Source organism: Tachypleus tridentatus, chromosome 6 (genome assembly GCF_004210375.1).
Source record: "Tachypleus tridentatus isolate NWPU-2018 chromosome 6, ASM421037v1, whole genome shotgun sequence".
Taxonomy (NCBI): domain Eukaryota; kingdom Metazoa; phylum Arthropoda; class Merostomata; order Xiphosura; family Limulidae; genus Tachypleus; species Tachypleus tridentatus.
The window spans coordinates 32,395,346-32,411,017 of NC_134830.1; the positions used below are offsets into that span (position 1 = coordinate 32,395,346).

Genomic DNA, 15,672 nt, shown 5'->3' on the forward strand with positions numbered 1-15,672 from the left:
ACAGTATTCATTTATTCACCAGATATTTTATTCATGTCTCTCAGCAACAGAAAAGTTGTGGCCTTGTTTATAGTTTGCTATATCTTCTAACCCCCAAATTAACAATTAACAGCTCGAGTAGCAAAGCGGTATTGTTTTAAGTCTATTCGTCTATGAAAACTTAACTTTATCAGTAAGGTCTTAGTCAGTGTTACTGACAGCTGTTTCCAATTCTTGGTCTATTTGGTTTCTTTTCTGCCTTTATCTTTATACATATTTTTTAACTATTGTAACAACATTATATTATTTTTTCCAACTTGGTTTAGCACACTGTAAAAACATCAAGAAAGTGAGGGGTGGACACCGTGACGTCACATATTTAACATTTTCATTTTTATTAGAAATGTTAACGTTGGAAGTGTGAGTCAGGCATATAGATCTACGTATAGTACACATCTGTTTTAATAAATAGTAAGTATCTTGTTAGTTTTAGTGCACTGATATATAACAACTGAACCTGTAGCAGTGTCTTGTTAGTTTCAACGTATTAACGTGTAATAAACAAGTGAAACTGATTGTATGGCACAGTTTACAACTTGTTTAAGATTGTCAGTTGAAATAATATGTGTTAATTTCGTTGTGTTGAAGGTGTAACCATTGGTGAGTATAAATACGATATAATTTTATATAGTGTTATCGGTTTCAGTAGTATCTCATATGATTCAGATGACCGAAGCTGACATATATTATTTATGTCACTATTAGTTACAGTGATATATTACTAGTATTTAGCGCTAAGTTTAATCGGAATGTAACTAAACTGAAAGTTAAACAAATCTTTCCTTGACGTTCTTGTATTATGTGCCTATCTGTAAGATCAGTTAGCGCCACCTGCTGTTAGTGTGACGTGAATACGAAAACTACACAACGTAAAGATTTTCCCCTGTACGACAAAGGTTAGCACACTTTGCTATTAATCCTATATTTCTCGGCTCTGCACTTTGGAATCGTGGGTGGACTACAAAAGTATTCGTTTGATTGTAGTTAGACACAAACCTACACAATGGACTATTTGTTCTTTGCCCTTCACAAGTATCGAAACCTAGTTTTGAGCGTTGTAAGTTCGCAGATATGCCGCTGTGCCACAGGGGGGGGGGATTTTCAAATTGCGCTGTTCGGCCAGACAAGAGACAGAGGTCCAAGTAAACCTGATCTTCCCTGACAAACCCGACAACGGGAAGAAGGGTCAGCAGTGTGTGTGAAGTAGACTAGTTTCCTTCCCTCTAGTGTGGCCGAGCATAGCCAGGTGGTTAAGACACTCGAATCGTAATCTGAGAATCACGGCTTTGAATCCCCGTCACTCCAAACATGCTCGCTCTTTCAGCCGTGGGGGTGTTATAATGTGACGATCAATCCCACTATTCGTTGTTAAAAGAGTAGCCTAAGAGTTGGCGATGGGTGGTAATGACTGACTGCCTTCCCTCTAGTTTCACGCTGCTAAATTAGGGACGGCTAGTACAGATAGCCCTTGTGTAGCTTTGCGCGAAATTCAAAAACAAACAAACCCTCCAGTGTATCAGTTCAAATGGAGGAGCAGGTCTACACATTTGTGTAGCTTTGCTTGAAGTTTCTTAAACAAACTGGTGTGATACTCGGTAGATTCTGTGTTCTAAAGTAATATTACAGTGCAATAGTATTCGATTGAACTTGATCTTAAATGTCACCAAAAGAAGTTATGTCAAGTCTGTCGTAAGAAGCAAGCACTGTTGCTGAGATTTGTTTAAACTTGTATTAACAAAACACCTTTACAAATACGTCTAATAACATGCTTGTACAACGAACATCTTTGTTTACTAATCAGTTCTTTACAGGATTCCACTGAAGGGATCCAAGAGAATGCATAATTTGCGAATAATAAATTGTTTTATAGTCGTAAAATAATATAATGTCTATATAAATATAATAATACTGTCTGTTATCTGTGCCTGTAACTACTTCGCAGGGTACATATATATTTACTGTTTTACATTTTGCGGTTGTAATGAGCGATTTTCACCACTACTTTGCTTCCTCTGGACTGATCATCACCAAATTTGACATGGAAGTTTGTTGGGTCCATACGGAGATACACAGAAAGTTTTGACTTCACATTTTCTGTTTTGCTATTGTTATGGGCGTTTTTCACAACTACAATAAAGGGAGCAACTTCTCATTTCCTGCGATAACTTTTTATTAATCGTGAATTTACATAACTTCCATTCAGAGGATGGGTGCTTCAGATAGTTATAAATACGTCTCATGTTCATGAACGTTTGTCTATAGTTCTAGGTACCACAGTTTGTTTGGTTTTTGGCAGATTTAATGAAAAATGTCCTTACTTATTAAAAATAGCGAACAAATGTATGTTCGCTCTAACTATTAACTGGATAGATTAATTTTCCTTTAAGTGAAGTGCAAGCATTTTAATTTAAAAGAGAAGAGCTCGTGATTTTTACAGTGACAGCTTCTCACCGTGTCACGTGCACAGAAGTAGGTGTGTTTCTTGTGACCCTTATTCATGACGAATTGTGAAAAGGTCACTCATTCCTATGAACTGCAGAATAAATAAAACCTAATTGCGGATGTAAAATTCGGAACAAAATATTTGTCTAGCTGCCGCCATGTTATGTTGATGGCATCCGAAAGGATTTGAAAGTTGAAAGGCGAAACGAATAATTCACATACCCTAACCATGATAAACTCGTATTTTGATCACTAGGGGGCCACTCGTGATGGCGCAAGAGTTGAGATAAGATAAAAAGCAGCAACAGTATTTAGTGCACAAACTGGTCACAAATTGTCGAAACCTGAGATATTCGTCACAACTACGATAAAATGTTTTCTTCGTGGTAACGTGCTTTGTAAAAACAAACTAAATATTATTTTGTTTTATTTGAAGTTATTTATCACAGGTCGGATTGTGGTGGTTCAATGGTAACCGTTAAAAAACAACAAAATTGCGCTCTCTGCATCTAGGCTGTGGGTACATTATAAATCTGACGGTCAAATTTCATTCAGTGACAGTTACCCGCACCTTAGTGTTTAATTGCGCGTGAGTGCACGTATTATTTAAAAGGCGGATGCAAATATACTTTATTAGACACTTTGCACAACAGAATATTGAAAGCTTATCAAATATTTTTAAAAGTTGTAACTTTAGGTCATAGGATAACATTATAAGTTTCTTTGTTTGTAGTATTACATACGGTGAAGTTTATCCTTCACTAAACTAAAGCAAGAAAGGTACGCAAGTTAATGTTAATTTATCTTTTTATCAACTATTAGCCAAAGCTAAAAAAGGCTTAGCTAATGTTAGGTTTAGGATATGTTGTTTTATAGATGTCGGTGTCTGCGATTAGTGCCCCCCGCTAGTACAGCGGTATGTCTCCGGATTTACAACGCTAAAATCAGGGGTTCGATTCCCCTCGGTGGGCTGAGCAGATAGCCCTATGTGGCTTTGCTATAAGAAAAACACACACAAACACACACGTCTGCGATTAGTTTTTTGTATTATTCTAGATTTCTTATAATTAGAGAACCACGGTTACAATAAACATATTAATTTGACCACAAATGTTTTGCGGATCTCTGCAAGTGGTTCATTAAATATCTTAGTAGGGGTTTCACAATTAATTTAGGCCCGGCATGGCCAAGTGGTTAAGGCACTCGACTCGTAATCTGAGGGTCGCGGGTTCGAATTCCTGTCACACCAAACATGTTAGCCCTTTCAGCCGTGAGAGCGTTATAATGTGACGGTCAATCCCACTATTCGTTGGTAAAAGAGTAGCCCAAGAGTTGGCGGTGGGTGATGACGACTAACTTCCTTCTCTTTAGTCTTACACTACTAAATCAGGGACGGCTAACGCAGATAGCCTTCGTGTGTCTTTGCGCGAAATTCAAAATAAACCAAACCAGTTCACAGTGAATTTGTTTACCTTGTTAACACGATAATGCATTGTTTATAACAGAGTTAATTTAGAAAAAAAAAACCAACAAAATATGTTTATTATATATATATATATATTTTCAGCGAAACTCTTATTCAGTTTTTGAAGCTACGTGATTGCGAAAAAAAAAAAATTCCTAAATTCAGATGCATCATTTCTCTGTTGCTTGAGTGGGACAGCGGTAAGTCTTCGGATTTATAACACTAAAATCATGGGTTCGATTCCCACAGATAGCCCGATGTGGCTTTTCTACAAGAAAACACACAACATACGTTTTAGTGGAGTATTTTCAGTTGGAAAACCAACAAAATGTACAGCGATGTAATGAAATACTGACAGTGGTATTACACTATACTATCTAAGGAAATCAAGAAATAAATATAACATTGAGCACTGATAACTGTTTTAAACTATTAGTCAAAACTCTCTACATGTTTTACTTTCAGCCACCAAATCAGGTCGTTATTGAATCAAAATTTTGAAAACAAAAATACCATTTTTTCCTTTAAACCAATCGTATATATTTACATATTTATGTTAAAACAAAGTTCTTTCAAGTTTTATCTTTAATACATTATTCTTATTGAAATCACCAAAAGTACTTTGTTGAAAATTCTCAAACATTGTAATTTATGTGCATTTTATTCAATACTTACTCACAAAGGATATTAATTATTTGTTTTATGTGCTTGATTTGTATGAAGTTAAACACACAGCTACACGATGGGTTATTTTTCGCTGCCCGCCACGGGTATCGAAACCTGGTTTCTAGTGTTGGAAGTCCGTGGACATGCCGCCGTGCCACTGAGGGGGGGGGCATTAATTCTTTGATTCTAATAAAAGAACCACAAATTGGATTTTTTTTTCCTGGCGGTGTTTTATTTAATACATGGCTTTGATTGAATATATAAAGTTTATTCATTATTTTCTTCACACGTTGTGTATTTTTTTCTTCTTGTTTCAGACGGGGAAAGCTAAAGCCGAGGCCAGGATTGAAGCTTTACGTGAAGGAGAGGGTATGATATTTTTAATTATCTACAGTTGTATTGTTAAGACGTAATAAACTAATCTTCTGTTCATCCAAAAGATTGAAAATTATTTCTGAAAAACTTGAAGTGAAATATTATAATAATAATAGTAGTGTGATACTCGTTATGTCGGTTAACAGGTCCTGTGCTTTTTATGTTACCCAAGGCCCGGCATGACCAGGTGGGTTAAGGTGTTCCACTCGTAATCCGAGGGTCGCGGGTTCGAATCCCGGTCGCACCAAACATGTTCGCCCCTTCAGCCGTGGGGCGTTATATGTGACGGTCAGTCCCACTATTCGTTGGTAAAAGAGTATCCCAAGAGTTGGCGGTGGGCGGTGATGACTAGTTGCCTTCCCTCTAGTCTTACACTGCTAAATTAGGAACGGCTAGCGCAGATAGACCTCGAGTAGCTTTGCCCGAAATTCAAAAGAAACAAACTGTTGCCCAAGCCCCCTTCAATTTTTATTTCAAATCAATATTATTTAGCGCAGATAGCCCTCAAGTAGCTTTGCGCGAAATTAAAAAACAACAACAAAACAATTAATAATATTTATTAATTTAATATAGCGCTTACTAATAACAGTGACAGTCTATTCGATTGATTTAACTACAGAAGCCACGATCTTAATGTATGAGTTGTTTACTAGCAGACTACCCTCTCTAGTCTATCAGTTCAAAAGTAGGGATGACTTTGCGCAGATAGCCCTTTGTGTTAAAGTCCTCCTCCCAGTAGCACAGTGGAAGATTGTTTTCGGACTTACAATGCTAGAAATCGGGTTTCGATTCACAAGATGGGCAGAGCACAGTTAGTCCATTATGTAGATTTGTGTTTAGATACAAAACACTTTGCGTCGATTTGCGCGGCGTTTTTATCTTTCACGAAAACCTTTCAGTATTGTCTGATGTACAACTGAAATTCTGAAATGTTTTCGTAAAAGAAAAGTTATTAAAAACGTTCATTATTGTTTATCGCTTCTTTGCTGATTGATGTTTAAATTGGAGTCAAAAACGTAAAAATTAATGTTGGGGTAACGTTGCGTTGCCTAAAGTAGAGTAATATGTTGTGAATCAAAGTTAAGGTCCATGGTCCGAGCTGTGATATACAGCTGAACATGCTCCGTACTTGAAAGTAACCACTTGATTGGCGGGTGTTGCTGATCAGTGGCTCTAAATTAAGGATGGCTCCACCAGAACATTGGACCTCTGGCCCGGCATGGCCAGGTGGGTTAAGGTGTTCGACTCGTAATCCGAGGGTCGCGGGTTCGAATCCCCGTCGCACCAAACATGTTTGTCCCTTCAGCCGTGGGGGCGTTATAATGTGACGGTCAGTCCCACTCTTCGTTGGTAAAAGAGTAGCCCAAGAGTTGGCGGTGGGTGGTGATGACTAGCTGCCTTCCCTCTAGTCTTACACTGCTAAAGTTGGGACGGCTAGCGCAGATAGCCCTCGAGTAGCTTTGCGCGAAATTCTAAAAACAAACAAACAATTGGACCTCTAACGTGGCCGTTTAGCTCGTCTTTCGCATAAGGTGCCTTTCAAGTTGAAAATGTCAAATGCGTAATCTTAATTAAATGCCATCATCACTTTCATTCTGTGTATTGCAGTTGATGTTTTAGAACTTATCACTAGGTGGCTAGGCATATATATCTTTCACACAAGTTGTTGTTTACAAACTCGTAAAATGATAACAGTTGTTGATTATTGTATTGAAACATCCAAGTCAATTGTTATATATTCGGTGTTAAATAATAAACAGGAGCTTTCGGTGGTTACGTTGCCCAAACGTGGTTAGAAATACCAAAATTGGTTACCAACAGCCAGCGGAATGGTGGCAGTACAGACTGAGAGCAAAAATTAGATTAATTATAATTTGTCAGCAGTGCTCTCTGTGCAAAGCTACAGTTTTATTGTAAATCTTGTTTATAAATTTAATAGTTTTAGTTGAAGCAGGTCAGGTTATTAGCTCCCCATAGGGCGCTAGGCTTTCAGAATGTCAGTCTTCTAAAAATACAATTTCACGTACTCATGATTTCTTGCTTAAGTGGGATGTATCAAGTTTAGTCTACACCTTGGTGATCCGTGTATCAAATGGCAGATGTTCCAGAATTTTATGAAGTTAAGTTTCATCCATTACTCTTTCATAAAGTTCAACTTTATGATTTCTTTTCGAACTTTTGTACACATACAGTGTCTTGCAAAAGTCTTCACCCACTCAGTCTGGTAAACAATTTTAACTAAAATGAACAAAATCTTTATTATATTAATCTCAGTCCAGTTTCTAATGATTACAAAGAACAAAAGGTGCAGTCTTACTTTAATGAAAAAACACAAAAAAGTCTTGAAAACACATTACAAAAGTCGTCACCTCCTAACACGATTATGCAGTTAATATTTGGTTGAAACTCTGTTGGCAGCAATGACAGCTGAAAGTCGTTTTCCATAACCTTTCACAAGCCTCGCACGGCATGCTGGGAATATTTTATGTCCACTTCTGCTTCCAGATATCTTCTAGTTCTTTTTAGTTGGAAAGATATCTCTGGCGTACAGTAATTTTCATGTTGATTTAGGTCTGGGGATTGTTATGGCCAGTTAATTACATTAACTTTGTTTCTCTGAAACCCTTTCTTTGGTTGCCTTTGGTCTGTGTTTGGAATCACAGAATTGTCAACCATCGACCGATTTCTTCAGGCTTACCTCAAACATCTGTGTATATTTTGCACTGCCCATGAGCCCTTGAATGCGTATGTATCCTTTATTGCCAGCTGCAGAAGATATCCACAGAGTATTATGGACGCACCATCATGCTTGGCAGTAGAGACTGTTTGCTTGGTCATGATCAACGTTGGGTTTCCGCCATACAAACCTTTTGTTATTTGACCCAAAAAGTTCTGTTATGGTCTCATCTGACCGTAGAACTTTCTGCCAAATTGTTGTGGGATTATTGAAATATTTATCACATGGCCCATTAGCGATGTAAGATGTATTTTCCACCAGTAATGATTTCTTTCTTGCCACCATACAACACAATCCTTTGTGGAAGGTACATTTTCAAGTTATGTTGCTGCTATTAAAGTCTGCATCGTTTACAGTGTCATTGCTGGCTTGACAGTTGCTTCTCTAACGATTTTTCTGCTAGTTTTAGGGCAGATTTTCTTAGGGAATCCTGATCTTGGGAAAGTGAGGTAGTGTGACAAACGTTTCATTTCTTCACAACATATTTAACAGTACTTAATAACAAATTTAGAACCTATAAAATTGATTTATGGCCTTCTCTGGAACCGTGCTCCTGAACAATCTTGAGGTTTGTAGGGATTTCTCGTCATTTCTCAATAAGTTACAGTAAACTATATTTTAACTTTCAAAATACTCTACTTAAATTGATACTGATGGTTCTATATGACCTAAGGTACTTTTTCACGGCTCTATAATATACTTTGGTGTCTGATAGAGTGGTACAGAGCCACTTGTATTTACTTTGGCAGGATAGTGACTTACATCAACGATGATAAAAAGCTCAGAGGGGTAAAGAGTTTTGTAACGTGTTTTCAAAATTTTCTATATGTTACGTTACTAAAGTAGGTAACAATGCAACTTTTGTTCTGTGTAATTTTTTGTAACTGGACTCAGATTAATATAATAAATATTTTTGGCCATTTGAGTTTTGTTTTTCACAAGAAAATAACTAAAACTTTATTACCAGCAGGGGAAGGGGGTTTGTAAGGCACCGTATTATCAGGCACTTGTTTTTGTTAAGCTTGCATGAATTAGTACTGTAATGGAACGAATGTTCATCATCTGCGGTTTGTGAAAGCTCTATTGATGCTGTTACGTTCTATTATGGTTAAATACAAATTATATCAGTACTTAATATTTTTATGCTAGAAACATTTGTCTGTAAATCCACTAGCACATAATTTCTGATTTGATATTCATTGTGTTTAAGTGTATTGTATGTAAATCAGGATGAAATCCACCAGCACATAATTTCTGATTTGATATTCATTGTGTTTAAGTGCATTGTATGTAAATCAGGATGATCTGACTTTGTATTTTTTTATCTTACATCGTTGCTTTCGCGAAAGTGTGGATTTTGTTTTGATGTCTGGCAATAATACTGAAATTTATATACTTTAAGTATACATAGTTATGATTCCTTTAGCTTAGAAGCTTGTAAAATTATGCTAGTGTTAATACTTAATATTTCAACCTGTACTGTTAGACAACATGTTTCATATTAGTGCTAAGAAAATAATATTTATCTCTCAAGAATAAATGTATTCTACGATAAAATTACTCGAAGTAAAATATTTTCTTATTTAATAGACTGACTGTGGGTGCGATACTTGAGGTTTATATGAAATGTGGTTTGATAATCTGGAAATACATTTGAAAGGTGGTTTGTTGTCAGATGCAAAGCCCTAATGTGGAGTATTTCAACTGTACCCGTCGCATGGAACGAATCTCGATTTTCAGCACTACAAAAACCCAATCAACCGTCTAGTAGCATATGTAAAAGTATACAAAACATATAATGTTAGATTATTCATACCACCAGAAAACCTCCACCATGTTTATGTCCGGCATCACTAGGTGGTTAGAGCTCTCGACTCGCATTCTAGGGTCATGGGTCTGAATCACTATTCCATCAAATATTGTCGACCTTTCAGCTGTGGGGGCATTATAAAGTAACGGTAAATCCTTCTATTCGTTGGTAAAAGAATAACCCAGAATTGGCGTTGCCTGGTGGCGATTAGCTGTCTTCCCACTAGTCTTTCAGTGTGAAATTACGGACGTCTAGCGGAGGTGGCCCTCGTATAGCTTTGCACGAAGTTCAAACCAAACCTTCATAAATCATAGCGTTATTTAACGTTAAAACCTGGGCTATTTTTATCTCATAAATTCCAAACAGAATCTGGAAGGAGAGTTTGGCATGCTGCAGGGATTGTAACACATTACAGCTTATGTTTCAAAGTTTAATATATCCATTACTAAGTAAAGTCCAAATTAACTGTTTGCTCTATGTACATTGTTACTTCATTTTATCAGTTATTCTCCATTACAGAAAGGATTATGCACAGTTGGTGGCTGATGGCTATAATACAACTACATATATAAAACACTCTACGGTCATACTTACTACGAAAATTATACAAGGTTTTTTTTTTTTTTTTTTACGTTAAAGGTGAAACGTGATACACGGGCGGGGCGTTATCCTTGTTCAGGCTGGGGTGTGGTACAATCCCCGCTGTGTTGTTGATAGGCTTAACGGGAGAGCATGGTTAAGTAACGCAGCGTTGTTGCTTTGGACATGTATGATCAAAGATATGTAGTTTTTTTGTTTCTAATTGGAGGCATAAAGTGAACCAACTAGCAACCATTTTTTTGAAAGGGTTGGGGTAGTATGTTACAGTCTGTAGTTTTATATTCAACGTGCTCACGTTTTAAATACAAACAAAAATTGCAAGAGAAGAAACAGAAACAGAGAATTGGAAGAAAATTAAAAGCTGATTGACTTAGAAATGTAGAGATAAAGATCTGCATGGGTTATTACCACGTAAAAGAAGAAAAAACCGTAGAGTACAGATATAAAAACATATTGATTAGTGGAGTCATATTTTTATGAACAACGTGTAGAAATTTGTAAAAAGAGTTTATTATAAGAACATAGAGCTCTTAGAGGAAACTGAAAATAATTATTCGAATTTGATGATTTATTTGTTTTCAATTTTGCGCTTTCCATCCCCAATTTACCAGTGTAAGACAAGAGGAAAGGCAGCTAGTCATCAGCATTCACAGCTGGTTTCTTGGGCTGCTCTTTTACCAACAAATAGTCAGATTGGCCATTGTAACGCTCCCACGAACATGTTTGGTGTGACGAGGATTCGAACCCACAACCCTCCGATTGCGAGTCGAGCACCCTAACTATCTACCTGCCTATGCCGGGTCTGATTCATGTAAAGAAGTAGCAGTTATAAAAACATCTGAATGTAATGAACAGGAGTTTGGTGGAAAATAATAAGCAGCTCTGAGAAAAACTGGTAGTAATGAACAGGAATCGGGTAAACAATTGATTAAAGTAAGTGAAAATTGTGAGAGCACTCTTAACAGGAATTGGAGAAGTTGTTGATTGGATGAATTCTTAAGATATCTGAATTGGAATTCGACAAGAGAGTGACTAAAGCGCTGTAGGGATTGGCACCCCTGAGAGAAAATTGTTGAGAGGTATTGCTTGAAAGAGTTATCAATTTTGAGAGGTGATTTAAGGAACTAGAGATGTTTATGTTTAAGCACATAGCTATACAATAGGCCATCTACGCCGCCCTCGCCACGGGTATCGAACCTACGTTTTTAGCACATAAGCCCTAAAGCCTACCACTGAGGCACTAGAGGGGAACAATAATTAGAGAAAAAATGAACTCACAGATAAGTGGAATGAAATTAATTAGTAAGTTGACTGTTTCAATGAGGAACTGAATAGCTTTTTTTTTACTCTTAAGATAATTTTGGGATTTTAAGCATATGAAAGATACATTCTAAAAAAATGCACGTTTTGTTTAAAAGAACTTACAGAATTCTTAATTGTACAATACTTATAATAGTTTAAGAAAAAGTTAGTATGTGATAGTGAAAAATAATTGAAAGAAGTGTCACGAATTCCAAAACACGAAATCAGTCTTATAGTTTTTGGCACTTAATGCTGTAGTTTTCTAACATCTGTCAGTTAGATTTAAATAAATGATCAGAATCGGTGTTGGTTGACAAATAATTAACAACTTAAATAGACAACGTTAAATAATAAGTTTGGTTGAAAGCACATAGCTGTAGAAAAGCTGTTCAGTTTATACTTTACGACCTATTATCACGTTCTGATGTCTAGAAGCGCCAGGTTGGCGCCAAACCTCCATCAGTGTTGCTATCTACGTTGTTGTTGTTGGGTTTTTTTTTCTTCTTTCAACAACGGAAATGCGGATCTGGTATGACTTTCAAAGCCACGACTCAGATAACTCTGTAATCTTCTGAGAATAAAATTTCAAGTATTATGGAACAGACTTCGATTAATTTACGATGAAGTAGGTGAGAAGGCAGGCTCAGGTTGGTGGTGGTGGTGGTGGTGATAGGGGAGGAATATAAAAACCGTGAAGGTTGAAGTTTCCTGAGGTGTTATTTATTGGTGCTTTATCACTAACAAAGAATATACGCACTTTTTTTTTTGTCTGCTCAGGAAATACAAGTGACCCTCAAAGCTTTTATATTTTAACCACATCTTAAGGTTAAAGACAAGTTAACGAGGACGATCAGTCCCATCTGCTGTGTTTTCGTCTTTCTTTTTGTTGTTGTAAAGTTTGGGAATGATATAATAGTGAGCCAAATGTTGAGGTCATAAAATCTTCCACGCTGATAAGAACTCTTGTACTGAATCGGATACCGGGACTCTTCTGTAAATTTTTCTCGTTCCGTATTGGAGATTCAAACATAATAGGCCACAGTTGATCGGTCAGAAAGAGCCATTCAACATCTCAACAATAGTCTGTGCATGTTGGCTCATTGACTTTCTTTAACGTCGTGCGACGTGTCTTTTTTTTTTTTCTTTTTTTTTCGGAAATTGGATGCGAACCGTAACTTCTGAGACTCGCGGTTCGGGCAAACTAAACATGAGTCACACCCAGCATTCTCCAATTTTACGCCATTTCAGTTTGTTTATAAAAGTAAATACAACACAGATCATTGTTACTCGATGTATACAAGAGCTTTCCATTAGAATTTTTATTAACAATCGTAAGTCTGTAATGTGTAAGGTTTATTTTAATCACGTACTGCGGTTTAAGTATTGACATTAAGGGTGAAGAGAGAACTAGCTTTTTACTTCAGGGGTTGGGCGTTATCGTCCTGTAGATTAACTTACTGTGCTGTACGGCTTGTTACAGGGGGCGTTTTCTTTTATCAATGGCACGTTTAAGTTGCTACGTGCTAACTGTTGGCCAGTTACTAGATACATCTCACGTGCTCTGTTTGTATAACCTTCACTTGTTTCCTTTCTAAGAAGGTGGTATAATTTTACACCTCTCATCCTCAGATTATCACCTTTAGCTGTGGGAGCCCAGAGCCCCTTATTAACGAACACCTTCCCGTATGTAATCCATTCTGTCATCCAGATACAGTGTGGTTCTACCTGTAGTTAAGTTATAAGTGTGTGTTTTTTTAATGTAACACTTGTATAGATGTGAGGTGTATGTTCATTTTCCAACACCCATGTAGATAGATGGCTAGAAAGGTGTCATGTATATGGATTAAACAGATAGATAAGTAGATAGATGTCAAATGGAGATAGATGTACAGTCCAGATGGTCAGTCAGTCCATCAGTCATGGCATTCAGTTCAATGGTTTAATACTCTCTAACATTGGTTTTTACTGCTGTATACATAATAGCGCTTCAGGTACCCTGCCACGGGTCCAACTTGTATATATAGTTAATGTGTTTTGATATACCACAAAAGACCTCTTAGATACTGAATTATTACGAATGAAAGATACATTTAAAATGCTTTTTTTAAACACTTTTAACATGAATTTCCTGTTGCATTCACAAAGAGGATCTTAAGAGCAAAAACACAAAAAATACGTATGACACTTAATATGGTTTATACTGTGTTTTTTTACTTCAGTGGGAAACTTTAAATAAATAAAACAAACTAAAAAAGCCACGTGTAGATAGTAGAAGATAAGTGTGTAAACTGAGTGATCAAACTAAACCTACGTGTTTTTCTCCCACAGGATGGAATACATTAAACTTTCATGAACACCCTTCATGATTTAATTTATAACAAGACATATAAATGTCATTTTCGTACGAACCATACTTACTTTTATAACTGTTTAAAATAAAGCCCCGCCTTTTTAAAAAAGATGCCGATTATTTTATTCTTCTTAAAATCAAACCAGTATGACTCACTTTGAAAAATCTGCCTCAGTGATATCAACGTTCTTAGAAAAGCTAGTGGTAAGCCAGCTCTGAAGAATAGTGGCTGTTTGATGTCTCGAAATCTTACAAAGACCGCTTGGAACCTGTTCTTAAAAGTCATGATTTATTTATTGGATTCACTGGTATCTGTCTTATAGGTTGGACCTTTCCTTTGATTTATGTAAGTTTGTTTGTTTGATTGTTTGTTTTTCCTCATGGTGGGATATTTTATTAATTTGAGAGAGATTAACATCTTTCAATTGAAATTGGATCAAATCATTTCATCGTCTGTGTCTTCTTATTTTTTTACTTCAGCTTCAAACTGTATTTAAAATGATGTAAACTCCACATCTATACTACAGGTAATGCATTAAAAGTAACATCGTGAAATTACATTCACTCTAAAGTTGAATATATACCGTAACGGTGCACTAGATTGTTGGTTTTCTCACACTTGGCTTTGGTTTAAACGGTAGAGTATATGAACGTGCACATAGATAACTTGTAATTATTGTCTTAGTGTTCACTGGAACTCAGTAGAAATTATTACTGCTCCAAACATAAGCAATGCCATATATTCAGGGACTCCGCTATGTTTCGGTTTCCTTAGGTATTTCTAATTGCAAGAACATTTCAAAGACTGGAAATAATAAAACTTTAACTAAGCACGACTTTGCAGTCTTAGATAATATTTAAATCATTGTCCTTATGGGTAGTATTTGTGGTTTGATTTGTTTTGCATTTCGCGCAAAGCTACACCAGGGCTATCTGCGCCAGCCCTCTCTAAGTTGGCAGTGTAAGACTAGAGGGAAAGCAGCTAGTCATCATTACCCACCGCCAGCTCTTGGTCTTCTCTTTTACTAACGAATAGTTGGACTGACCGTCACATTATAATACCCCCATGGCTGAAAGGGCAAGCATGTTTGGTGCGACAGATATTCGAACCCGCGAACCACAAATTACGAGTCGAACGCCGTAACTTCCATGAAGTTTAGAAAAATAAAGTATAGTTAGAAACATGGTATTTTATGGCACACGTAAGTCAGAAGCATAATGTTTTATGACATTGTAATTAGAAACATATATTATGATAATCGGTAGTTGCAAATATGAAGTGTTTTATGATCATCTGTAGTTACAAATTAGACGTTTTAAGATACTTTGTAGTTATAAACATGGTTTTTGTAACACTGTGTGTACAACCAGGATATATTTTAACTCCTTTATAATATGGTGCATTATTACATTTATATTTTAAAGTTTTTTGTTCATAACGTTACAATTTGTTCACCAGTGTAAAAATTGGCGCTTTGTTTACTAGTGTAAAACTGTATTGCATATTTATTAAACACTATTTTTGTTAAATTATCTCCAACAGTAAATGTTGACGAATGGTTAAAAAACGCTGATGTCGACTCCTTGGGACCTTACAATAACCTCAGTCGTACTGGAAGTAAATCTTCCAGAAGCAGCCAGAGGTCGTCTCGTTCGGAGGTAAATTGAGTTGAAAAATTTACGAACCGTTTTGTTGTTGATTTTACTTTTTACGACACGTCTTTTTTTTAAATAAATAGACATTTTATTTTCTAATACTTCTGTGATCCTAAAGTTAGTGATATGTGTGAAATTCTTTTTATAAGTTGTTATAAATCTAATTTAACACAATTAAGGCTGCTCTTTTCCTGTAACTGTTTCTTACGAAACTATTTATAAAGTATTAT

At 36.3% G+C, this 15,672-nt stretch overlaps 1 protein-coding gene across 2 annotated transcripts in view; it reads left to right on the top strand.

The window, feature by feature from the left end:
* Positions 1–15,672, top strand: part of LOC143252201 (F-BAR and double SH3 domains protein 2-like) — a 119,396-nt gene that overhangs the window by 65,658 nt on the left and 38,066 nt on the right. For both annotated transcript variants that reach the window (XM_076503958.1, XM_076503959.1), the window contains exons 13-14: positions 4,930–4,981; positions 15,330–15,445. In XM_076503958.1, coding sequence (XP_076360073.1) covers positions 4,930–4,981; positions 15,330–15,445 — 168 coding nt within the window. The remainder of the gene's footprint in view (positions 1–4,929; positions 4,982–15,329; positions 15,446–15,672) is intronic.